General features: G+C 47.1%; 1 protein-coding gene across 1 annotated transcript in view; it reads right to left on the reverse strand.

Moving 5' to 3' along the window:
• Nucleotides 1–2806: 2806 nt before the first annotated feature.
• COQ8A (coenzyme Q8A) overlaps nt 2807–25295 on the reverse strand; it is a 43370-nt gene continuing 20881 nt past the window's right edge. Inside the window, exons 5-15 of the mRNA XM_066547771.1 lie at nt 22603–22677; nt 16250–16372; nt 12624–12709; nt 11417–11557; nt 10272–10353; nt 8924–9017; nt 7978–8119; nt 6446–6553; nt 5672–5737; nt 4854–4940; nt 2807–4191 (exon numbers count right to left, since the gene is read on the reverse strand). Of these exons, the coding sequence (XP_066403868.1) occupies nt 3898–4191; nt 4854–4940; nt 5672–5737; nt 6446–6553; nt 7978–8119; nt 8924–9017; nt 10272–10353; nt 11417–11557; nt 12624–12709; nt 16250–16372; nt 22603–22677 (1298 nt within the window). The 3' untranslated portion in view covers nt 2807–3897. The remainder of the gene's footprint in view (nt 4192–4853; nt 4941–5671; nt 5738–6445; nt 6554–7977; nt 8120–8923; nt 9018–10271; nt 10354–11416; nt 11558–12623; nt 12710–16249; nt 16373–22602; nt 22678–25295) is intronic.

The raw sequence follows: 25295 nt of genomic DNA on the forward strand, positions 1-25295 counted from the left end.
TGTAGATGTTCTGTCTTTTTTCCCACCTCCCCCCATTAAGCTTTAAGGAGGAAATGGAAATGGTGCTTTTGAAGATACAACATGCTGGTTCTAACACATTTGCACAAGTGCACAGTGGGAAGGAGTATGTGAGAAAATCAATTTCCCTTTAGCAGCTTTCAGAAAAAGCAACCAGATCTTTTTGAAAATACAAAATTAAAGTGACTGGATACTTTTCTATATTGAACTGCAGTTTTCCTGACCTTTTTCTTGGGTCAGCTGTGCTGTGATGACCTAAGAAAGAGATAGTTATGGAGTTGTAGTCAGTGGTTTTGGTGTTCCTCCTTCATTTGTAGTTACACATGAAATATTTCAGCAGTCTAGTGTTAGAGCCTGCATTGTTTGTTAGTTCTGAGCTACCAGCATCACATTGGCCTTGATGCACTTTTAAGTACATCTCAGAATATGTGAAGTTTTGCATGTGCCCTGACCCTTTCCTGTCATCCCATCCCTCCCAAGTCAGCCTGGAATTTTTCCTGTACCACAGTGTGTTGGTACATCTTCCTCTTCATTCATTCCCCTCTTGGTGTAATGTTGGAAATGGCCTCAGTGGGCCTGGGGAAGTTTAGATTAGGTATTAGGAAAAATTTCTTCAGAGGAAGGCATGTGAAATATGGGAACAGGCTGTGCAGGGAAGTGGTGCAGTCACCATGCCTGCAAGTGTTCAAAGGATGTGGGGATGTGGCACTTAAGGACATGGTTTAATGGTGAACAAGGCAATGCTGGGCTCAGGGTTAGTTTTGATGATCTTGGAGGTCTTTTCCAACCTCAGTGATTCTGGGGTAAATCCTGGCTTCAGTGACTCCCCCCCTGCAGCAGGAATACAGGACTGGGCTGTTACTCATCCCACACTGCCAGCAGTGGCAGCCTGGGCATTCTTCCATTTCCAAATCCTCTCAGGACCAGGCACCATGATTCCCACTTCTTCCAAGGCTGCCTGACTCCTGTCCCTCTCTTTCAGTCAAAATGTTCATGTGGATTGAAGCCCATGGCTCATCCCACTGAGGCAGCTCCTGTAGCTCTGGGACATACCCTGGTTCCTGTGCTCTGACTTTTCAATCAGTGCTTTATTTCTGATTTCCCAGGGGTCCAGTTGCACATCACAGCTGTGAAGGTCTTGGGAAATGGGTCTTGTAGTCAGGGATTTGGGCATTAGAAAAGCAGAAACTGTTCAGCTCCTCAGCATGCAGTTTCTGTTTTGATGCAGCAGCCAGGTTGACTAAAGAAAGAAAGTAGGAAAATCACTGCTACCAGAGGTAGCCTGAATCTTGTTCCTTTAGAATGGAAAATCACTGTCATTCCAGAGGCAGCTTTAATCTGCAGCCTGCCCTGTTCAAAGCAGAAGTGTTTTCACAAGAGATTTTTCTAGACCCTAGAAGCTTCCTGCAGCACAGAAACAGTCACATCCTCAACCCTGCAAGCACAGTTCAAGCAAATGCAGTGCCTGGCATGGATCAAATGTTCCTGCTCACTGCACAATGTCACAGCTTCTCTGACTTGAAGCCAGAGTTTCTAGCTCACGTTTTCTACAGGGCTGTTCCTCTGACATGCAATTCCTCCTGCCACAAATCTCTCTGGACAAAGCTACAGCCATTATTAATGCTTTCAGAGCATACACAAAAGGTCAGGAGAATTAGTGACTGAGGGCTCTAATTAGCTCTCCTAATAAAGCAACATCTCAGCTTCTGCAAGTTGCTACCCTCTGGCAAATGCAAAACAAACTGCACTGTTCAGCTGGATGTCATTCCTAAACCCTCTTGGGAAGGGGAATGTTTGCCAGGAGTTGAACACTCTTGCTCCAGCATGGTATACACAAGATCTGGGCTGACATGAGCAAGTGGAAAAGTGAACTGCAATGCTCCAGCTTACTCTGCCACCTTTGCAAGGCCTCTGAACATGCTGGCCTTGAATCTTCAGTTTCAGAAAATCTGCTCTGAAGCTCACCTAATATAATTCCCTTGTCAGCTTTTTATACTTTACTTTTTAATCTTTAACATAAGCATTTAACAGCTCAAACAACTCTGCTGTTTTTACAGCTGCAAGGTCTAGAGACAAAGGAGAAAAACTAAACAATGTCTATCAGAACTCAAAACAAGGGAAGTTACTATAACTTTGTACACTGATAAACTGCTTGATGCAAAACTATTATTACTTCATTGAACAGCAGAGTTAACTCTTCTCAAAAGGTTAAGAATAATCTGACTGGGATTTTGAACTGAACTGCACTGCATCTTCTTCAATAAAGTCTTAAATGAAGTGGCTTATATGTTTATGGCTTTGCAATAAAGATAATACATAACCTGTTTTCCTGTTTCTCAGAGGTCACTCCTGAGACAGACCATTTATTCACTTACCTGTTCTCCCCCTCTGACGTGTCAGCTGTCAGGATTTCACACATGCTGGAGTGTAAGATCAGGCCACCTGGGCATTCCTGGGCTCTGTTAGCTGAGTAGGGCCAGCTGAGCCTGCTGGTAAATAAACACCTGGCACTTGCCAGACAAGGACACCTGGTAAGGCACCAGGGAAGCCTCAGCTCCACCAGCCTCTCCTGCACAAGTGGAGGAAAGGCAGAGAGACTTGTGTTCAGGAGGCTGCTACCAGAGTGATTAAAACAAAGGATAATTAAAAAACAAGTAAATTACCAGGGCTTTTCATGGCATGAACAGGCCTCAGCTTCTGCTGAGCTGCTGTTTATCCCCAGAACAGGACACTGCTCACCTGAGTGTCCGTTCCCACACCAGAAGATGACACAGCCACAAGCAGCAGGCCCACGGCACAAGCACTTGTTTATTGACATCAGGAAGTCGTACAGGTTCAGGCTTTGTACAAAAACCTACAAAAGTCAATTTCCTAGCTTGACTCCAGGAGTTTAAAACTGTGCGTCTGGTTTGAACTGTGTGACATTTCAGCTGGATCTGCAGCTGCTCTCCAGAGGCAGGACATTTGTTTGCCTTGCTGCAAGTTCTGCCTCACAGGGAAACACACAGAGGAGGTTTTAGTCAGGAGTCCAGCAAGCAGTGGGGGTCAGAGTTGCAGCTTATCTAACTCGCCCTCAGGAAAGCTGATACCTACCAGACAGTGCAGAATCCCACTAGCTGTGCTCAGATCTAGCTCTGCTGATTACATGTTTGACTCCCAGAACTGAGATGGGTTGTGAGAGTGTGTATGTGTGTGTGTGTTTAAAAGAGACTGGCATTCAATTCTCGGACTTTTAAAATATTTCCTATGTTTAGCTTGCAAGCCAGAAAGAGGCAGAAAGCGTCAAACTTCAACGTACACACACGCCCCTTGCATTAAATCAATGGCAGTAGAATCCAGGAGGGCTCTCAGACTGCCACCACTTGACTTACAAAAACGTGGGGGAGGTGCTGGATGTGTCTGTGGTAGTGAACACCTTGGTATTTCATTCTCTAAATTCACAGTATGAAAACTACTTGAATTCCACCTCAGCTTTAAAGAGGGAAGGTTTTAAAAAAATTTGTGGACAATTACAAATTGGTTTCAATATTAAATTCTGCTCTCATCCTCCTTCCCCTACTCGTTTTAAAACCCTCTCAATATGCAGCCACCATCACAATGTTACAAATGCATTCAAGGTAGTCAGCTGGTGCCTTGAAGCAGCACAGAAGCACTCAAAGAGTTTCCTGCAAGCTGTGGGCTGTGCTGGCAGTCCAGGCAGGACACACACAGCAGGAAAGAGCAGCTTTGTCCTCGTGGAATGCACCCTTGGCTTCCAGGGCATGGGGCTGCTGCATGTCAAGAGGATGGAGGGCTGGGGAGCAATGCAGGGGAGGCTTGGAACGCTCTCTGCAAGGCTCAGCTGAACCAGGCCCCCAGAACAAGACAAGTTCCTTCTTACTACTCCTCTGGCTTCTTGCCCCTACTGCTCCAGTATTTGCTGTATGCCTCTTGGAACATGTTTTTGCAGGGAATTTTGGCCTTCAGTTTGGTGCAGATGAGGAAAGAGCCGCCCATCTTCCGATGAAGGGAGTAGGTCTCCTCCGGCGGGGGGATGAGCCGGTGCTTCAGCATGATTGGGATTAAACCATGGATCTTCTCAGTGGTGCTTTGGTTGCCAAAATCAAAAGGCTCCTTAGATGCAAAAGCCTCTCCCAGGATGAGGACAGCATTTAAGTGGGCATCTTCCATTTCCTGCCCAAAAGGAAAGAGAGATAAGTAACACTTAACTAGAGGGATAACACCACTAGCCGTGACAACCACCAAAGAAAGAGGAAAAGAAATGCCAGTGCTAACAGCAGCAGCTCAGGAGAAACAGCCCTGTCCACGACAAAGGGAACCTCCAGCCCCCAGCAAGACTGAGGAACATTTAGTTCATACAGTTTTGAGCAACTAAACCTTCCAGAAAACCATCTTCCCAGTCATACAACATGCTGGTTCTAACACATTTGCACAAGTGCACAGTGGGAAGGAGTATGTGAGAAAATCGATTTTCCTTTAACAGCTTTCAGAAAAAATAACTAAATCCTTTTGAAAATACAAAATCAAAGTGACTGGATACTTTGCTATATTTTATGACTTCCCAGTCATAAAACTTTAGAATTGTCATCAGCTGCAAGGTCTTGCACAGGGAGAGAAGGAAGGACAGTGGTTTTGGGGCTAGCTGTATCCTCATTATTTTCCTGCTCCCAAAAGGAAGTGAGAACAAAAGCCAAAACCTTTTTTGCCCTCCTCATGCTTATTAAAAGGGCTTTTGGACTGACACTTTTACCACATCAAGAAGTCTGGGGAAGTTCACAGACCTGCAATCACCTTATCTGTGGCTAACACCAAAATCAGACCTTTCTGCTCCATACCTTGATTTCATAGCCAGTGAGGAATTTCATTTCAATGGACTTCTTCAGTACTCTCTCTCTGTCCATGTCAGCAGCTGCCTTGATTACCTGAGAAGGAGAAATACTTTCAGGAGAGCCAAGAGAAGACTGAACAACAGGACTGCTGCCCAGGCCACAGGAGCACACATCAACACCACCCACCTGCTCACTCCCTTGCCTCTGCCCTCTCCTCAGGGCCCTGCATGCTGGGCAGGTTAAGAGCTACTGGCTAAAAGATCCACCTCTTCCCAACAGGGCTGCACATGGCCCAGAGAATGTAAGAGACAGCAAAAAAAGCTTCACAAATAGTCAGCCCCTCCCCAAAGAAACAGCAGAGCTGACTGTGAGCAGCTTTAGGTGGAAGCTGCTGGGCCTGGCAGCTCAGTTACCAGTGCAGAACATGGTGATCACAAAGGAAGCATGTTTGACTTCACATCCATTCATCTATCTGTGGAAAATCTGAAAATCTCAGGAAGAGGTGGGGAATGAGCAATTCCTGCATATCCTCATATAAAAATCACAGAATTGTGAGTGCTCTGATACACCCTGATGCCCAAGGCCCCCAGCAAGCATCACTGCAGTGCACTTTTGTGAACATCCCACCTCAGAGAGGCAGCAGCTTGCAGCACATCTGCAGACAGCCATGGCAAGGGATGAAACAGGAACAGAGACCACTCTTGCCTCCAGCCCTGCTTCCCTCCACACCCAAAGTGTATTCCAGTACAAAGTGATAACAGCTAAGAGATAAGAGTATTTGCAAAATCGAGTGCAGCTCTCTAGGGCACAGTGCAAGTCCTCACCTCTATGTAGACATCTGTGAACTTCTCATCAAACCCTCGCGTTGCTCCAAAGTCCAGCAGGGCCACCTGGAAGTGGGCAAAGCTGTTTGTATTAACTCCACCACTCTGGTAGAACCTGATCTTAAGAATCCTCCTGAGTTCTTCAGGAAGCTCAGCTGGCTTTCCCAGCTCTCCTCTGCATCCCAACTGCTCCTGACTCCTTTATTCCCAGTCTGCAGCCCAGCAGGGCTGAGGCCACTGCCCAGTGCTCACACTGCCACACCTGCTCTGCTGGCAGCTCCACTCAGGCTCCATGTGCAGGGACAGAGCAGCACTGAGCCTTTTCCCAGCACTTTGCAGCACAGACCTCAGGAATAAAAAGCAATTCCATCTGCCCTACGGAGCACAGACAAGCAGCCAAACCAATGAGCAGGAATTGCTACCCTTATCTTCAGCACAGCACAAGAGCATTTAACTGAAGTGTCCTGGGCTCAGGTGTGTCCTGCTAGAGCACTGCCTGCTGCAGCTTCCCACCTTCAGAACAGATCCTGAGGTTAAGGAAGTGGCTGTGACTGCTCAAGGGCCAGGGTTACAGCAGCCCTGCTTTCCTACTGAGCCCTAGAGAGGGCACATGGCAAAGGGAGGTTCCCCTGTGCTATCTGCCCATGCCTCAAGGACAGGAAACTCAGAGAAGCCCAGTCAGGACTCATTAAGTGGGGAGTGGGAGTAAAGAATAATCAAAAGCTGGTGAAAACTGATGTTTGTGTAGGCAGGAGAGTGGCTGCTCAGCCTTACCTTGTGCAGCTGTGGGTCATAAAAGAAGTTGGACCAGTTGGGGTCGGTCTGCATGTACCGGAACTCAAACAGCTCCCGCAGGCACAGCACCAGGATGTTGTGGCAGATCTTGTACAACAAGGAGAAACAAGAAACAAGTCAGGAGGGCAGTGAGCCCTACTCACACCTCTAACTTAGAGCGGGCATCAGCAAACAGGGCACACATTGCCACACCAGCAGGAACCATCTGCTCTATGCAGAGCTGAAGGAACACCTCTCACCACAGCACCAGCAACTCCCAGCCCACCCCTGCCATGGGATGTCCTCAGCAGATGGCACAGATGCTCCAGTGCTCATCCAGCTGCATTCTGGTCCTGCCTTTTCACTTTCCAGCATTGACTACACACTGGGTGCCTGCAAGGATGGGAATCTTGTATGATACCTGACCCAGCATGCATTCCTGTGGGCTCAGCACTGAGCCAGCTTGAGGGAGGAGCAGAGAGCCACACCTTGGGACCAACAGGCACGGAGCAGCAGTCCCTGAGAACCCCCCTGCTGGATTACACACTCCAGCAGAGCTTTTCTATGAGAATTGCTAAGCTGGAGCCTGTTCAGCAGAACTGCCAGCCTCACTCTGCCCCTCTCCAGCTGCTGCAAAGCTGAGTGAAACACCATATCCAAGGTGGAAGGAAGAGAGCACCAAGTGCAAGCCCAGCCCTGCTACAGGACACTGCCATTAGGGTCAGAAGGCAGAGGGTCAGCCAGGCCAGTGGCTTACAGGAAAGAAGGGCTGTTCCTGCAGCAACACCCCAGCTCAGAGACTTGTTAAATGAGTCCTGGTGATGGAGCAGCTCATTGCTGGGGACAGTCCCTAAGAATAGCCAGCCAGCTCTGGCACAGCTTCAAATCTAATGTGACACTGAGATCTGTTTAACCAGGGGAACAGACTCTGCCCTCTTCCCCAGTGGCCTAACAGCTGACAGCTCACACCAAGAGACACACACACACACATCCAAATACCAGGACAGTTATTTCTGCTGCTAGAACAGCTGCTTGTCCCACCACAGCACTCCAATCCCTGGCTATATTCAGCACCAACACCCACCTATCCCCACATCCCTGCTTTTGTTTACTGACAGGTACTTTTCCAGCAGCCCTGTGTAGCACAGGTCTGTCCTACAGGAATGACACCCAGCTGCTTGTACTGGGATGATTCTGCAATCCTGCCCAGAAGAGCAGCTGCATAAGACCTCTCTGCCCTTACTGACAGTCCCCCCAAAATTAAGGTCATCAGAAATGGCATCACACAGTGAGGCTACCTCCCCTTCAGCTGCCCTTGCCATTCAGCCCCTCCAGCCCCTCCCTGCTGAATGCTGGTGCCTGCAAGGCCCAAATAAGCCTGGAGAGACTCCAGTGTCACTGCCACCTTCCCTAAACAAGTCTTCCTAGAGGCTCCAGACAGTCCTGCTCAGGGTTTGCTGTGCCACAAGGCATGCCCCCAAGTCTGGCACAGGGCTCTGAGCAAGGGCAGAAACCCAACATCCCAAATTCACCTCATTTCGGATCTCCTGGCTCAGTCCTTCAGCTTGATCCAAGGGAAAGCCAGACACCAGCTCTGTGGTCAGCACGTGCTTGCTGCACAGCTCATCTATTACTCTTGGTACATAAAAGAAGGGGTGGTCTTTCAGCAGCTCCCTAGGGGTGGAGAAAGGAAAGGAAAAGGTTTAGGAGCCCTGAGAGCAGACAGACCCATCAGCAACACCTCACACAGCCCTTGACCAGCCTCTCCCCACACCCTGCCTGGGGCTGCCAGGAAATGTTTTCCTCAGCAATTACAGTGGGGATTAAGTCAGCAGAAACCCTGCCAGTGACTCAGAGCTGCTGCCAGCTCCTGAGGTCCCATCTCCTGCCAGAGCAGTGATACTAAGAAGGCTCCAGGCCAGTGCATCAAGGGGCACTGGGCTCTTTTGCTGACCCCACTTGGTTTTAGGGCCAGACTGCACACAGGGAAGAGTTGCTTTGCCAAGGGGAGCAGTGCCACAGGGGCACTTCTGCAGCAGGACAGGAAGAGCATCCAGCACCACGTAAAAATAATCTGGGTGCTTTGGCAAGCCAAGGGAGCAGGCAGCACTGCTGGTGGTAACTGCTTTAAGAGAGCTGAAGTGAAAACCTCCTAGGCTGAAGGATGGGAGAGGTTAACAACAGGCTGAGGTAAGAGCACTGCAACCCTCAGGAGTTACTGCAGCACCTTCCCATGTGGCACAACAGACAGACTTGCACCAGAGGAGGAGATCACATCTCAGCTGACTGAAGCCATGCCCAGCTGAGACAAGGTGGTGATTCTGGGGGACAGCTCAGGCCACAAGCACGCACCCTTCCCCTGTGCCACATGGCAGGGCACAGCAGTCAGCTCCCCACCACCCCTCAAGTTAAGCAACCTCCTCCTGCCTCTCCCCCACACACACACAGAAGGGGCTCAAGGCAATGGTGGGAACATACTGGAATTTCCTTGCACAGGCAGCTTCTCTCAGGTAGTCACACTCCAGGGCCAGCTCTCTGCTCACAACCTCAATCAGGTGTTCTGGGAACAAACCTGAAAGTCAAACAGCACAGGAGAGAGCAGGCTTAGAAGAAAGGATCTCCTCAGGCTAAGCTTCCCAGAGCTGCAGCTGAGGAGCACAGAGGCCCCAGAGAGCCATGGTGTACTTCCAACCAGATGCAGGTTGTGCAGTAATCACAGCCCAGGTACATCCACAGCAGAGCTCTGTCCTCTCCCAGCTCCCACCCCACAGCCCAAACTGTCCATTCCTGCTACTGGCATGGCTGTGCAGGAACACACACCAAAGACAAGCACCCAAACACTGGGCAAAAGCAGCAAAAACAGCTCCATAGCTGCCTCCAAGTGGCAGCAGGCAGAAACAGTCAGCATGACTAATGCAGTGTACTGCAGCAGCAGCACGTAGCCAGGGCCTGAGATGCCAAGCCCAGTCTTCTTAGTCTTGAATTTGGAAAACCAATCTACTTCTTGGGCCAGACACAGCTGGGGCTGCAGCAACCTCTGCAGGGCCCTGCCCAGCCACCAGAGAGAACAGTCCCAGATTTTGTCAGCACCCAGCCTGATTTTAGAGCAGCTTTTGTACAGTCCCACTAATATTTACAGCTGCTGCAGGCATGTATTTGGAAAAAGGAGTGGTAAGTCCTGCATTCTCTGTGGGAAAAGGGACTTATCCATGTGCTGGGACACTGAGCAAGTTCTAAGTCAGACAGTTCTCCACAGCTCTGAAAGAATAGAGAACATCTGGGGAGAGCACAGAATGGCAGGCATGGAAAGCTACAAGGGAACATGGAGAAGAATGAGTTCTGCCAAATGTACCAGAAAGTAACAGGACAAAGCAAGACTACCTCACCTGAACACTGCCCACACTCCAAGCCTAGAAAGCCATCAAAAGTGAGTATTCCCAGGCACTTTGTATTTTGCCAAGCATCCCTATGGGTCTGTCTCTATAGAGAACACACAGAGACAAGTGCAGTTACTCTGGCAGGTGTGTGCACACACGTGGCCAGCAAACACACAGCTGCACTTCCCACCCCACCAAGTGGGCACTGGAGCAGGCACCTGCCCCAGCAAAGGCAGCACAGCTCTGCAGCACAACAGGGGAACAGAGCATGGCTCCCCAAGCTGGCCCTGCACCCTCTGCCTCTCCTGCTTTCTGCAGGAAATCTGCTCCTGGGCACACTTAGTACCCTTAAGTTCCTTTCCCCAGTCTTTGGAGGGACACATGAAATGTGCTGCTTGAAAGGGGTTGGCAGAACTCAACCTGGGAACACAGGGTCTCTGCCTTTTTACCTTCAGGGAGAATATTGCTCATGCTCAGGACAGCCATCAGGTTGTTGACATCACTGTTGATGCTCTGGGCAACTCCAGGGTACTGTGGGACAGAATGGGAGAGAGCAGTGTTGAGGTTAGATGAGGCCAGGGCAGGATAAAACACCTGGCTCAGCACCCACTGCCCCCACATCACAACAAGCCAGGGTATTCCTGAGCCACACATCCGTCCTCTAAAAGCTTACTCAAAGCCCAGCATCTAAACCAGGGGACAGACAGAAAGGCTCAGATGCAGCTCCCTGCAATCAGAATGGCCTGTTCAGATCCTCTGATGGGAATTCTTCCAACACATGACGGGTTCTCAGACACACAAATCTCACAACAGCCATGGTAGTCAGTCCTTTCCTTCCCACAGCTGAAAGCACACTGCCCTGGAAGCCCCAGAGTGTCATTCCCAGCAATAGGGCAGGTGGTGAGGCCCCAGCCCAGTCCTGGCAAAGGCACCTCATCCTGTTCTCACCCTGTCTGTCAAGGGGAAGGAGCCTGCACTGCTGAGGAGAATGTGTGCTGATGCCAGAGGGTTGAGTTTCTGCTGCTGTTACCTTGGCCTGACTTCAGAGAGTACTTGGGACACAAATGGCTTCAGAAGACACCCACACCCATTGATAATATTTCTAAAGTCTCCCCATACTACAAAAACCCACCAGTGAGTTGACCAGCTTTGCCTGGGATACTGCTCAGTCAGCAGGAACCTCACTCCTTGGGATTATAAAGCATGCTGTACCAGGAGCTTTAGCTCTAGAATGTCATTTTGTTGGAAACAGCCACCTGAGGTTGCTGACACCCAGAAAGGGGCCTGGGGCATGTGCACATCCCTGAAAGGGGACTGACCTGGGGAGCAGGTGGGACCCTCCCTACAGCCCTGAAAGTACAAGCAGTGCCTCAGCACCATTACCCCATACTGCAGTGAAAAATCTATGGGATGTCCCCTGCTCATCTGGACTCAGAGTGGCTCAAGCTGCAAAACCTGTCTTTTCCACTCAGCTTGCACTACATAAGACTTCTTCACTTCCATTAAAACGTTTCTTATTTCTCTAGCAGTACACACATAGCTCCCCTGCCCTTCTCTGAGCACAAACAAGACATGGCTGCTCTGGAAAGCCCACCTGGATTTTCATGGCAACTTCTTTCCCGTTTTTCAAGCGTGCCAGATGAACCTGACCAATTGAAGCAGCAGCAAAGGGGCGTTCTTCAAAGGACTCCAGTTTATCCCTCCAGTTGGGGCCCAGATCGTTGTTCAGAGTTTTCTACAAATAAATAGAAAGGATCAGGGTATGGGAAGCAAAGATTTAAGACTTTCAGTCTTGGAAATCACGTTCCTCTAAGGTGACTGAGTTCTGAGTGCCTATAACCTGCTTTCTAGATGATCCTCTGTGCCTTGTCATTGCACACCAAGGCAGGGAGTGGGGCAGCCAGCAATGCTGCCCCAGCACTCAACAGGTGCTGATCAGATCTCTGTGGGGCTCTGCCTTAAGGGACAGAAATCTTGAACACAAACACTGCTGCCTTGGCATACAAACATCCCCTTTTAGGTGCCACCTGCTGTCTTCCAGAAAATGAGCAAAGAAAATGAGTTAGCTATTTCTCCTCTTTCATCATGCTGCCAAGCTGAAGAGAAGCAATCCAGGCATGACTCTCTTTAAGGCAATATTGACAATTAAACATCTCAGCCTGCTTTAACATCTTTTTTGTTACCCTGCCAGACTCCCATATTTAAGTTCTAGCTCTGCTTAGTGTCTTTCAGAAGATAAGTAGTGCTGGCAGTTCCTTTGGCATCACTCTTTACACGTTAATTTACAGAGAACATAAACACTGGGGAAAGCAAACTTAGTTCACTTCATTCTGGGTTTTCTTGATGGCAAGTTAACCAAAATGGTAAGGACAAAGCTGCTGGTTATTTTCCATCAGACTGAGGCTTGTAAGTCTGTTTCTAAAATGGGATGTAGACATATCTAGACACCACCTTAAGACCCACAAGAAAGAGAAGAGGAAACACAAGAGGAGGCTACACTCAACAACACCCTATAACCATATTTGTGGCAGCATCCTGCTCCATATCAACATTAATCTCAGGACATGAAAAACTCCCACATTTTTTCCCCTCTGTCTAGACCCAAACTTCCAATTTTTTGAGAGAAAAGACAACACATAATTGAGAGAAGGAATCACACTTTACCCCCAGCTGAAAATATGTAACCTTATGGAAACATTCTATAAAATCCCCATCCACCTCCCTTACTAGGGCATGTCACAGGTGACATTTTTTCTGTCCATTGTCTCTTTCCCTGACAGGCACTCAGGAATATTCCTCACCATCATCTGCTTTATGGGCATGAAGTCGGCACTCTGACGCACGCGCTCAAAGATCCTCTGCAGGTGGGGGTTGATGAAGGCATCATCTGCCAAGGGAAAGCACACAGCACTCAGAGCAGGCATTGCATCCTTCCACACACCAAGAAATGTGCTCCTGCATTCAGACAAGTCAGCCTGTCCTGCCCCAGGCACACCCCAGTGAAGGTTTTAGAAGTAATTCTTTAATTCTTTTGGTGTGGTGACAGGTGACAGAGCCGAGAGCAGAGTGCTCTGCCTCTGTCACACACCAGCCCATCATCTCCTGGCTGGCAGCATCCAGGTCTAGGAGAGGCCACTGCCTCCTGGAAACACAGGTCACAGAAGGAACCCTGGAGAGCCATCCCAATGCTCCAAGGTTCCCAGTGTGGTTTAATCCAGTTCATTTTAAGGGGCAGCAGCTCCTCTAGAATACTGTGCTATAGTAAAACACCACTTAGACGAGTGCTGAACTCTTGGAGAAACCAGGATTCAGCATCTGCCACTGTAAACAACTGCCCAAACACAGAGCAACTACAAATGGGCAGCAGAGAACACAGCTGAGCCCAAACTTTTAAGTCAGAAGTATTTAGCAAGCAAATATTTACACTCATAAGAGGAGAGGCTGGGGCATCTTGAAAGATTAGTCCTCTGCTTGAGCAAAGGCTTCTACAACAACTCAGAAAAAACCACCACTGCTGGCAAACTTTTAATTTCATAAATGATTATAGAGGAATCAGATTTATCTGCTGCTCTCCCAGCATTGGAAAAATCCAGGCTACAAGCCTTGATTCCTGAGAACTGAACCTGCACATGCAATTGTGACATTCAAACAAAAATGTATTGTTCCTCTCTAAATACACATGCACGAACCACCTTATATCTATCCCAGGAAACAAGAAACAAACAGTGACCTTAAGAGGACTGTCCTGGGAAGAAGGATGAAAAGGAATGGACAAAAAAGATAAATAATGCAGAGATGTGACATTAACACTCAGCATTATTTACAAATTCCCACTGAAGCCATAGCAGCATTTAAAAGTACTAACAAAACCCCACTGTGGAGCCAAGGGAAGTTTTGAAGAGGATCAGGCTTTGCAGGAACAGTGAGTGGAGCTCCTGTGTGACGCTGCAAACCCGCAGGAAGGTGAGACATTGCATTTGCGTGTGCACTGAAAGAAACACCTGCTCTGTCACTGATGCTGTATCACTGCCCAGCCTCTGAACATGCTCCAAAATATTCTCAGGGCTCTGTGAAGGTATTAACCACCATGCTGCAGTGTGTCACCTGCACTGCCAAGGGTGACTGGGCAAAAGGAGAAGGGATCTCCCTCAGAGCGACTCCCAGAAGCTGTTTGTGTCAAAGCATCAGCATCTGCCACAGGCATTCAGGATCAACCTCCTTTATTCTGCTCCCTGCTGACATCCATAAAACTCTCAAAGGGAGAGCATCCATCCTTAGCTGGGCTGCTTGACCACCCCCAGCCTTTGTTCATGAGCACAATGTCAAATAGCCAAGGAACCTGCAAGTCCAGGCTGACTGTACAGAAACTCAGCAGCAATGTCAAAAATCAGCCCTGCCGTGGAAGCAGCTCTGCCAGGCTTACAACATGCTGATGAATAAGGTTTTACGTCTTTGTGGTCAACTGCTGAGGCCTTACTGGAACAAAACACGAAGCAGGAGCCAAGGTAGGGCACTCTCAGCTGGCAAATGCAGCTGCCTTTCCACCATCTCACAGAACACAGGATGACTGCAGGCCTTTGGCATCTTTTCTGTGCAGGACCTTTAGGAATGTGGGTCCCCACAAATCCACTGATTCCCCCCAAAAGACATCAGGGGTTTTAAGGACACTGCTTTGTGACTTGTGCTCAGCTACAGGGAGCCCCTGCCCCCAATTAACAGCCAGACCTGCTGACAGAAGCAGTGAATTCAAACTCACCAGGCCCCAGAGAAGCCCGTGAAGTGGCAGGACCTGTGTGAAACCCTCCTGTACAAACAGCCACCCCAAAAAACAGACACTCTGCACTGATTTATCTCACCACAGCTGTCCCCCAGCAAGGTCACAATGGGCCTGTGTTCTTGCCAGGCACAGCAGAATCCACACAGTTATAGCAAGAGTCCAAATGAGGGCTGGGTACAACCACTGAGGTTGCTGAAGGCTGTTCCTGACACCAGAGTGAAGTCAATCACCAAGTATCTGACACTCCTGCCAGAGCAGTGTAACGTTAGGAGACAGCAGGCAAGTTACAAAAATCCAGAGCATTTCTGCTCCTCAGAGACAGCCTTTCATAGCTCCCTCCTCTGCACTCACATCCAGGCCTAGGGCAGCTGTGACCACACTTGGGCACACAGCAGGCACAGCTCAGTGGTGTCCCAAAAATCTGAAATTAATCCCACCTATGGTAGATGAGTTTAAGTGCAGAGCTGATTTCCAGGCACATACCCTGCCCACATACCAGAGGCACTGGAAAGCAAGGAGCACAGGAGCTCCTCCTGGAACTGCACTGTGAGCCATCAGTGGCACCTGGCAGTTTCTGGAGGCTGAGGAAACAGCATGTGGGTGGCAGCCTTTGACACAGCAGCTGATGCCTCCCACTAGGCTCTGCCAGGTGGCCATCAGCCTGGCAAGCACCTAAACCAATTGATTAGCAAATGAAATGCCAGTCAGGGCTCTCTGGGACAGTGAACTGATCTTGTTTTGTTGGTAAGCCCAACAAAAACTCTAAACTCTAAAATCCTACTCTATTAGAGTATTTAATAATCTACTAGATCCAGTCTCATCAGCTAATACCTACAAAAATTAAAGTAGAAGCACAAGCCAAGCAAAATGAGTACTTCAAACACTCACTTACTCCATTTCAGAAACACATTGAAAGCTATTTCCAGACAAGTCTCACAGCTATTTTTGGCTGGTTCTTTCCTTCCCTATCAGGCTGGGCAGCAAGGCAAATTGGAAAGATTCAGATAAGGTTTGAACTGAGCACACCTGCCAACTCCCTAACATTTTAGTGCAGACACTGATGTCACTCATGCCTTCACCTGTGGTCACTGGCCTCAGAGCTCGAGGGGTTAAGCAGCAGTTTGAAGTCTTCTCAGGATGGAAACAAGTGTTTTATACCTGATAAGATTATCAGCTGTACTGGCCTTTCCAGTAAAGCTTCAGTGCCCACAGAGCATGTAAACCACAATCAGGTTGCTATAATGGGAGAATATTGTGGATATAACCTTGACCACTTTTGGTGAACAAAGAACAGGGTCACATTCTTGTTGTCACCCTCCTCCTTTCTAGCAGGACACCTGCAATTAGAGTGTAATACAGCTCTGCTTCTTAACAATTGCTTGTAACAGACACTAAAATTCACAGTGTCACCCTATTGTCAACCAATTTCAGTTACACACAATAAGGACACTGAGAGAGTGGTGGTGTCTAAGTGCACCCACCTATTTATTTCATACTGGGATTAGATGGAAATCAAAATTTCCATCACTGCTCTCACAGGAGAAAGCCATTTGTTCAGAGTCTCCACATTCACTTGACACTGCCAGATTGCACACAGCTGACCCTGTGTCACAGCTGGCAGCACTAAGGACCTGTGCTAAGGACACTTACCTTGAATGCTCAGCATCTGTCCCAGCTTCAGTGCTGCTCCCCGGACCTTGCACAAGGTCCTCACGATCCTTTCTGCGTTGGCCTCTGACAGGAAGGGGCTGGAATCCATCACTGCTTTCTTCCCTGAGGGAAAGGAGAGAGGGTATGAATGAAGAACACCCTTATCTTGGCAAGCCCACAGTCAACAGGAGATTTGCCCTTCCCTAGGGAAATCAAACCAGGACTACACTGAGTGCCTTCACTGCAACCCAGGACTGAATTGTACATGTGCCTTGGGACAACTTTGACACTGTTGGCTTGAGAGCCAGGAGCAGCAAGTCACAGCCTCCCAGAATGTGCTGCTCTGCAAACTGTCTGGGATGCTGGGTAATGCTGGTGCTTGAACTCACTGTGCCAGCCAGCACAGCCTAAAACACTGTGCAAAGGTGTCTCGAGTCCCACACCACGGGCTGCAGCACAGCCACAGCCTCAGAAGGGCAGTGGGAGTGAGCCACAGCAAGGAGGAATCCTCAAAAGCCTTGGAAGAACACAGACCAACAGGCCTCTTCTAAGCTTAATGTGGAAGCTTAGACAGAACAAGGCCAAAATAGACACACTCAAACACACACTTTCCTGTCCCCAAGCATGTGTAAAGCTCATGTCTGACAGGCTCAGAGAGGTCACACAGCCATGCACACACCAGTGCCACAGTTCCAAATATGCAACAGGGGCATTGTGTGGCATAAGAAGCACTTCACTTTAATTTTACTTTATTTTTATTAAGGGAGAAGGGAAGGAGACCCTGATTCTAGTTTGTGGTCCCTTTGGGAGAAGCAGCCCAGAGCTCCCATGCAGGGCAATGCCCCGTGGAGCAGGGACAGAGGGGGCAGGCAGACAGCAGCCACCTCTCCTGCTGACAGCAGCCAAGCAGGAGGAAGGGCAGCCTTGCAGCCAGGCTGCAGAGCTCACAGCTCACATGCTGATCTTGCAGCTACATTGGTTTTAGAATATTTTAGAGGAACAGAAGACAGAACAGCTGAAGCCCCCATAAACAATGAGCAGGACCCAAAAAGGCACAGCAGATGAAAACAGCCCTGGAGATCTCAGGCAGCAGATGGAAATGAGTGGTGTGTCCTGTGCTGACCAAAGCAGCCAGAGATCCTCTCCTGGATCTCTCAGGAAGGTACACAGAGGGACTTAGACTGGCCAGGGGACAGGAGAAATAACAGACACAGACTGAAGCAGCTGCTGTCTAAACTCTGGTAGCTCCCACAACTTGGTACCATTTTCTTGAGGTGCCAAGCATGTTACTGATCTGACAGACACCCTTCAGTCCCTGCAAGCAGCTGGACTGCTTACAGACCTTCCCTGCAGAAGTGGTTCCACAGAACTCTCCACTGGCAGAGCACAGATATGCCAGCTCCAGGCTGCTCTCCTGCCCTTCATCCCCTCTCTTTCTTTCATCTGTTTCATGGGATAGCAGCAAGATGGGAGTGCATGTGGGACATTCTCTCTACAAATCCCTGTCCTAAGCCAAAGATGTACAGGAAAAAGAGGAATAAAACCACCAGAAGTACACAGGACAGCTATCCTGCTCTTGAGAGCAAGATATGGAAAAGCAGGACAGGTCCAGAATTCACCACTTCCAGCACATTGCAATCCTTGGAACACATTTTGCTCTGGATAATGGATGTAAGGAGACTTAAAGACTGAACAGGTAGAGCTACCCAGGGCAGAAGGATCTGGCTTTACACACTTGAAAAGCTGTCTCTCAAGTGTCCTATCAGGAAAAATTATATCCTTAGCAATGAAGAGGCAGATCCCTGTATGAGATGACACACAGGACCTAGGGAAAGTATGAAAACCATATCTCCCTTCACAGCACTGCACACAAAAACATCCTCCTTTGAGTCAGCAGCAGAATAAAGGGGTTAGTTAATGATTAAAGCCACATCCAGAAGCCAGTGAACCCTGACAATTTTAACTCTTATCAGAGAAAGGGCCAAACACAGGCAGTCCCAAATCCTCTTCTGCTGGCAGGCTCCTCACTGAAGCCAAGCCTCCAGGGGCAATACCTGAGCACCAGGCAGCCCAACAGCACAGGGGCAGCTCTTGCTTAGGTGCCACTGCTATGTCAATGGCAAGCAGAAAGAAAACACACACAGCCTTCCAAGGCTGGGTGGAAAGGGGTGGGGAATTAAACCCACCACAAGTTCGTGGAAAAATATACCGATTTTCAGTGAGTTAACATTTTACCCAAAAGATGGCTGGCACCTTTTGGTGCCTCACATTATTTCTTCCCCATCTTCAGATCACAAAGCTGGTTTCACCTGTTTCACTAGGGAAAGGAAAAAATGCAAATAGGAGTCACATACAAGCTGTGGCAACATGGACACCTCAGAAGGTGCCTGGGCTTTGAGTTCTTCCACAGAACAGGCAGCAGGCAGACACCCTCCCTACTGCTTGACCCACTTTTATTTTTTCTTCCTTTCCAAATTCAGAATCAGCATGAACCTCTCCAGACCTGTGTGCAACTCACTGCTGCATCACTCCTTTGCCACCATCAAATGGAGAACTAGGGACTAGACTTTGTTTTAGGACCATCTGCCATAGAAACTTTGGGGCAAAGGAATATTTAAGAACATGGCCTAAGCACTTGAGACTGACAACCCAAAGGCATGACTGCCTTTCATAGGAAAATCCCCCTGTGTCCAAATCCAGGCCAGGTGCCAGCCTGTCAGGGCTCTGTCCAGCCTGGCATTTGTGCAGAGCCTGAAGAACTGCCCAGGACAGATCATTAATAAGTGACAAAGTTGTCCTTGAACCCAGTCTCTATACTTGTAACAGCAGCTGTTTATTTGGGCACTCTCATTCTAATTCCTGGGAATTTATTCTGCTTTCCCATTCCCACCCTGTGTGGGCCTTCTACTGTATTTACATACAAGTGTGTATTTACATACACACTTTAAATACTGAGGCTGCCATCAAGGTCACCAGTGACAGAGGGGATTTTCAGCCTACCAGGAAAATTCAAACTGGAAATCAAGTCAGTCATCCTTTTTCTAACAAGATAAGATGAGCCAAACCCCTTAAAGATGGCAGCATTAGGGCCTTAAGCATTAAAAAAAAAAAAACAAAAAAACAAAAACCAAACAACCAAAAGACTGCACCTACTCACAAGAATTTGGCAGCAGAATGAATTTATGTCCAGGACATCAGGTTTGGACAGAAAAGGAAGAAATTCACCAATTCTTGCACCAGACATATTTGTTCTAGGCTAAGTCCCTAAGAAGTGAATTGTTTATGGAAAAAGAGACAATCCAAAGTACGAGAGAAGAGTCCTGTGGCTACCAAACAAAGATGGGGAAGCTGAGCTGGAAAAAACAGATCAGCACTAGCAGAAGTGCTAGAGAATGTGCAGGAGAGTAGGAATTTGCAGTCCCTCTGATAGCAGCAATGGAAAGAAGAAGTACAAGCTGTGCTGTCAGGATCATGTGTAGCTCAGGAGCATCTGGCAAAGGGGTTGGGACTAAAGGACCAGTGTTTCTAACTCCATTTTAAAGGTGTAAAGACATTTTAATTTGTACTATCTAGGCAAGAGGAGAGCAACCAAGAGAAAACTCTTCCTCATTACTTCTGGATGCCAGTGAGAGTGTGAAATTCTTAGGCATGCCTTTGGGCATACACACAGCCCACTTGTTTGAGTCTGGAGTGCCTATTAATATTGCAGCAGTAGGGAGAGAAATTACATCCTCCAGCAGCTTCCCAGGAACAGGACAATATGTCATTCTCCAAAGAGACAGGTCTCAGCACAAACTCATGGTGCTAGCAGCCACAAAACTTGGCAACAAATGCCTCGAGCTGAAATCAGGAAAGGGGTGCATTTTAAAGAAATGTAAAGGCACTTATGTCATGAGATTGCCCCCAAGAACAGCTCAGGCTGGTATTGTCAGAAAAACAGCAAGAAAATGGAATCTTGGACTCCCACTGTGTACCTGCCTATCCTCTGCTGTGCATTTCTGCAGGAGCAGAGCCCATGGAGAGAGCTCTCATTCATGGAGCCTTACCCAGCACTCTAAAATACTGTGGAAAACACATCCAAGGACACCAGCTAGAGGTGTAGCTGACTTACCTGGAAACCTTCCTGTGGCTTTTGCCTGAGAAGCTCCAGAAGAGTACAATGATGGAAATGTTTCATTTTGCCTCACCTCACTTGCTGCTCTTGGCCCATTCTCAGTTCCACTATTGATATTACTCTACAGCACAACCACTGCTCCAAGATCTTATCTAAGCAGACTTGACAGCAAGATGGGGAGCAACAAGGAAAGACAAATAAACACCTAAAAATAAAAGCCAGGTCATTTTCTTATTCCCTGCCTAGCACTGAAGTTGGCAGTTCTCATGGCCACCTTTTTTAATCAAGGTTTATTCAAGAAAATCACTCTTCCCAAAGCAAGATTCAAGACTGTAGAGCAGGTTTATGACAGAGAAAAATAGTAGTTTCCTCATCAAGAAGATAAAAGATAAAAAGTTTAGACTTTTTAGCAATTGCTTTATTGCAAGGAGAAAGTGTCTTCTGCTCTCTAAATAATAAAAAATAAATAAAACTAATCCTTCTCATGCTGGAAGAGAGAGGAAAAAAGCTCATGTTATTCCCTCAAACTTCAGAGCTCTGCAAGCTCATGTTTTCATTTAGGGTGTGCCTAATTAGAAAACACTCTGGCAAGCAGAGAAATACCAACAGTTGTGCAATTCCACCTCTGTCAAAAGCAACACAAATCATCAGCTTCCAACAGGTATCAACAACCTGTCAAACATGCCAGGTGCTGAAAGCAAAAGGCCTTCAAGGATTCTCTACAGGATGAGCTGTGTTTGCCTGAGTGCATGTTTTTAAATCAAAGCAAAGAAACCCTCCCATCCTCAAACACCTCAGGTCTTAGAGAGAAACAAGAACTCTTTGCCAAGGATGCTTTTTCTCTGCTGGGCTGCTCTGTATTGCCTTGCTGTTAATATTTACATTTTGGTATTCCAAATACAAGCAGAGTCCTGGATTGTCCACAACTCCTGCCTCCCACTAATGGGAATGTGTTTCATATCCTGAAGTGTTGTTTTATGGTTTGGGAATTTATTTTGGTTGGGATTATTTTGTTCAGTTGCTTTGTTTTCTCAGTGTTTTTCCCCCCTCCAAATTTCTTCATTTTTCAGCCACTCCAGTACCTCCTGAAAGAGAGGTTCAATTTCCATCCTTCTTCCACCCCTAAAGATGACCAGGGTGAAGACAGAAACTGAATCAGAATTACAAGGACCCAGCAGTTGTCATTATCTGAAAGTAATGCTTCTGAACCAGGAACAATTTGACTTCATTTTTACTTCTAGCTACAAGTATTTCAACCTTTCACCAGCTCCCTCCAGTCACTGGAAGTAACCTAAACACACAACCACACCAGCCAAACCAGAGAGACCAGCTGGAGACCAAACAGCCTGCAGCAACTCCAACAGACCTTGACATTCTGCAGTATCCCACCAAAGCTTTTTCTGGATAACAAACAAGTGAATGGAACCACAAACTTGAGAGTAATCTCATGTTTTCTAGAGAAAAACACCTGAATTTTCTATGCCCTAAAGCATTCACCCACAGTCCCCCCACAATATTTTACCAACACATATGCTTAGAAGAAAGCTACCACAACATGGTCAGGGTACAACTTAGGAACATTTTACCTCCAATTTCACATAAGCTGGAAAGGAAGGAGGATCAGGTCAATTTGCACAGCACAGCCTTTTGCATGTTATGAGAATCCTTTAGAAGGCAGCACAAGACAGATATTGGAAATGGAGAATTCCCATTTAACAGGAGCATAAAGTGCTTTGTCTCTCTTGCAAGAGAACAGCCATCCTCCAAGTTTCTCCTAGGCAGAACATCCTTTAATTTCAAACAGACTGCAACCACTAACAAAACTTTCAGACACACAGGCTCTTGTAAAGTTTCTGTACTGATAGAAATGCATTGTTTCACTGAACAGTTTAAAAAGAATTGTTAAGACAATCCAAGAATGGGCACAGGGATAGTATTGAACCTCAGGGATGGCTATGGGAAAGTAAAGCTGTACAAACTGTGCTGGCACAAACACATTCTCTGGAATATTCCTCTGGCCTCTGTCCATGTGGTGGGGCTGTGGTGTTCTGAGATGGGAGAAGAGCCAAGAGATGAAGAATAATATTGAAAATAAAAGAACTACCCATATCCCCTGTTATTCTGTCCCACTACCCAGCCTTCAAAAGAATACAAATTTTGCAAATGCAGGTAAACTGTATCTAGAAAGAAAATAAAGAGGAAGATAAAAAGAAAATGGAAGGACATGGAAATGGCTTACCACTGCGTTCCTCAGGTCTAAGGCTTTTCTTTGCCACTTCTGCCAGTGCCCCAATGCCAAGACCAACAGCTAGTCCTTTAAAATAACAAGAAAAAGACTCAAGTCAGAATGAAAAAACCTTCCAAGCCACATACAGAAGCATTTTTGGTAATTAAGCCACACATTCAAATGCACAACAGCTCTATTAGAACATCCTGGCCTTTGCAATGGAGCCATCTTCACTGGACACTGAAGAGTTTTCTTCTCCTGTACTTCTTCAGGCCAGCATGCCAGCCAGGAATCATAGGCTAGGCCAGTCTGGGACATCTGGCTTTTATAAAGCATGTCACAAGTGTTACTCAGAGCTTTGTGCTCTGGCTGATGACCTGCTGTAGACTCAAATCATGGAGTTTAAAAAAAGGGAAGAAAAAGAAGCCAAAACTCTCACAAACATGGTTCTCAAAGTACAATTCTCAAGAAGGAACAGAATCCCTCTCACTGCCCACTGTGCCACAACAGCAGGAGGAAAAGCATCATTAGGATGAAGCCACTGCCAAGAGAGTGTAAAGTTGTGCAACCTTGCTGTCCAAGCTTTAGGTTTAATTGTGCTCATTAGCTGCCTCTTCCTTCCATGAGCTCATTTACTGTGATGAACAGAAACATGTTTTACCCCAAGGCTCACCTTACACCAGCAGTGTTGCAACCTGCAGTCCAAGGAGCTGGGCTGGGGAGTAATCCCACAGAGCAGTAAAACCAGGAGACAAAGCACCAGCACTCCCCATGCACTATCACCCTGGCAAGCAGTGAATTACAGGGTGGTTTCACAGCCACAGGTTCAGCTAGGACTACAAAAGCAGCATTATCTTCCTCTGCTAACCAGAGCAAAGGCACCGAAGAGTAAATGAGGCACAGATGGAATCATGCAGCAATCCGTACAACCAAAGGTCTCACTGCCTTCCCAATATCAAAATGTTTCTTTTTCTGGATAATAAATGGCATGAGCAATCAGAACAGATGGTGCTGCTCCACATCTCCTCAGCAGTGGTGCATCCTGCTGTGCTCTGCTCCCACACTGCTGACACTACTGGGTGCACCTGCTTTCCAAGCACCCCAAGCCCTCCTTAAGGCACTGCTGGAAAACTTCCCAGGTGAAAGAACCAGGGAACAAAGTCAGCACAATGAAGGAAGCAGAGCTGTCCAGCACATGGCATTTTGCACGTGTGCAGGAAGAACCACATGCACAAGTTTTGTAGACTCAAGTGAGAAAGCCTGGCCACAAACAAGGTGACCCTGATCCTGGAGCTTTTCCTCTCTCCCATCAGGCACTTACAACTCCCCCTCTCCCAGTACAATTTCAGGCTTGTATAGTTTGACTGCTTCACAAACAGCTCCACTTTTAATCTTACAGACTGCATGCACTGGGGCCAGAGAATCCTGCATAAGGTGAAGCACAAGAGGCATCAATGACATTACAAGGTGGTTGGGGTTTGGGTTTTTTGGTTGGTTTGGTGGGGGTTTTTGTGGGATGGTTTTTGTTTGGGGTTTTAAAAAGAAATTTCTATATTTTCTGCAAGTTTTTCTATGGAGTCACAGCACTGAAGGAAGTCTGATGCTAGTAATTATCTTGTGTAGACCCTTCAATTGTGGCAAACCATGCATCACCAATTAACAAGTGTTTTGCACCAGAAATCCAGAGATTTTATTAGCTAAACAAAGTGAGAAAAATACCCCTAGGCTTCAGAGAAAACAAGCAAAAAGGTTTTTCAAACACAGCACAAACACCTACTAAAATGCTATACACAATTATTTCCAATCAGATCCCACATACAAGACAGTAACTTGGAGCAAGTACCAAGAGTCAGATAGGAAGCCAATAAATACGTATCTCATCAATAAGATGTGATTTTCTAGACTAAATACCACTCACAGAACATGTCTGTTGGCCTTGATCCCACTTTTACCACCTCCAAAACAATGCTCCCCACCATAAATCAGCTTGATCATTATCAGAGCTAGACTGAACTGACTGGCAGTAATTGGTTTCAGAGTAAAAACATCACATCTTCTTCTACAGGCTCTATGTTCAATGTCTAAAATTAAAAATTACCAGATTTACTTCCTGGACATAAAATAAAACATATCTGAAGTTTCTAATCTCTTCATCATTAAGACATCAACCACTTCAAAGGTAAATGAAAATCTAGGAACCAGATTCTTCCCTGTCTTGCAGAATAAAGCTGAAGAAGTTACAGCTTGTTTAAAAGCAGCTTGGGTTTACATCAGTGTGGGCAAGATCAGACTACAAATGAACGTGTTTTGTACCTTCCTTCTCATAAATGTGCACAGCTAAGCATCTGTACTAATATTTTAGACTGCACTAGAAAAAGAGCTGCTTTTTCAATAAGGTGCTCTTACAACTTCCTCCCTGCTCACTCTATCCAATTTCCAAAAAAAAATGAACCCAAATCACCAATCAACAACAGTTTCAGATAAACTAAAGTTGGGCAAAAACAAGTGCATGGTTAAACAGCTGCTAAGCTTTAAAGATCTGAAGTTTAAACAAAGGCTTCAAACATCTTTAAACTATAATCACAGTGTTTGCTGCTGCTTAGCAGCGGAGCTTGCAAAAAAAGGAGGATGTAAGGGTGGATGTTTGGGGCTAAGGTGTTTGCCTTCCCAAGTAACTACTCCAGCTGCTGAGGTGCTGCTTCCCA

Source organism: Molothrus aeneus, chromosome 3, assembly GCF_037042795.1.
Source record: "Molothrus aeneus isolate 106 chromosome 3, BPBGC_Maene_1.0, whole genome shotgun sequence".
In the NCBI taxonomy this organism is placed as follows: domain Eukaryota; kingdom Metazoa; phylum Chordata; class Aves; order Passeriformes; family Icteridae; genus Molothrus; species Molothrus aeneus.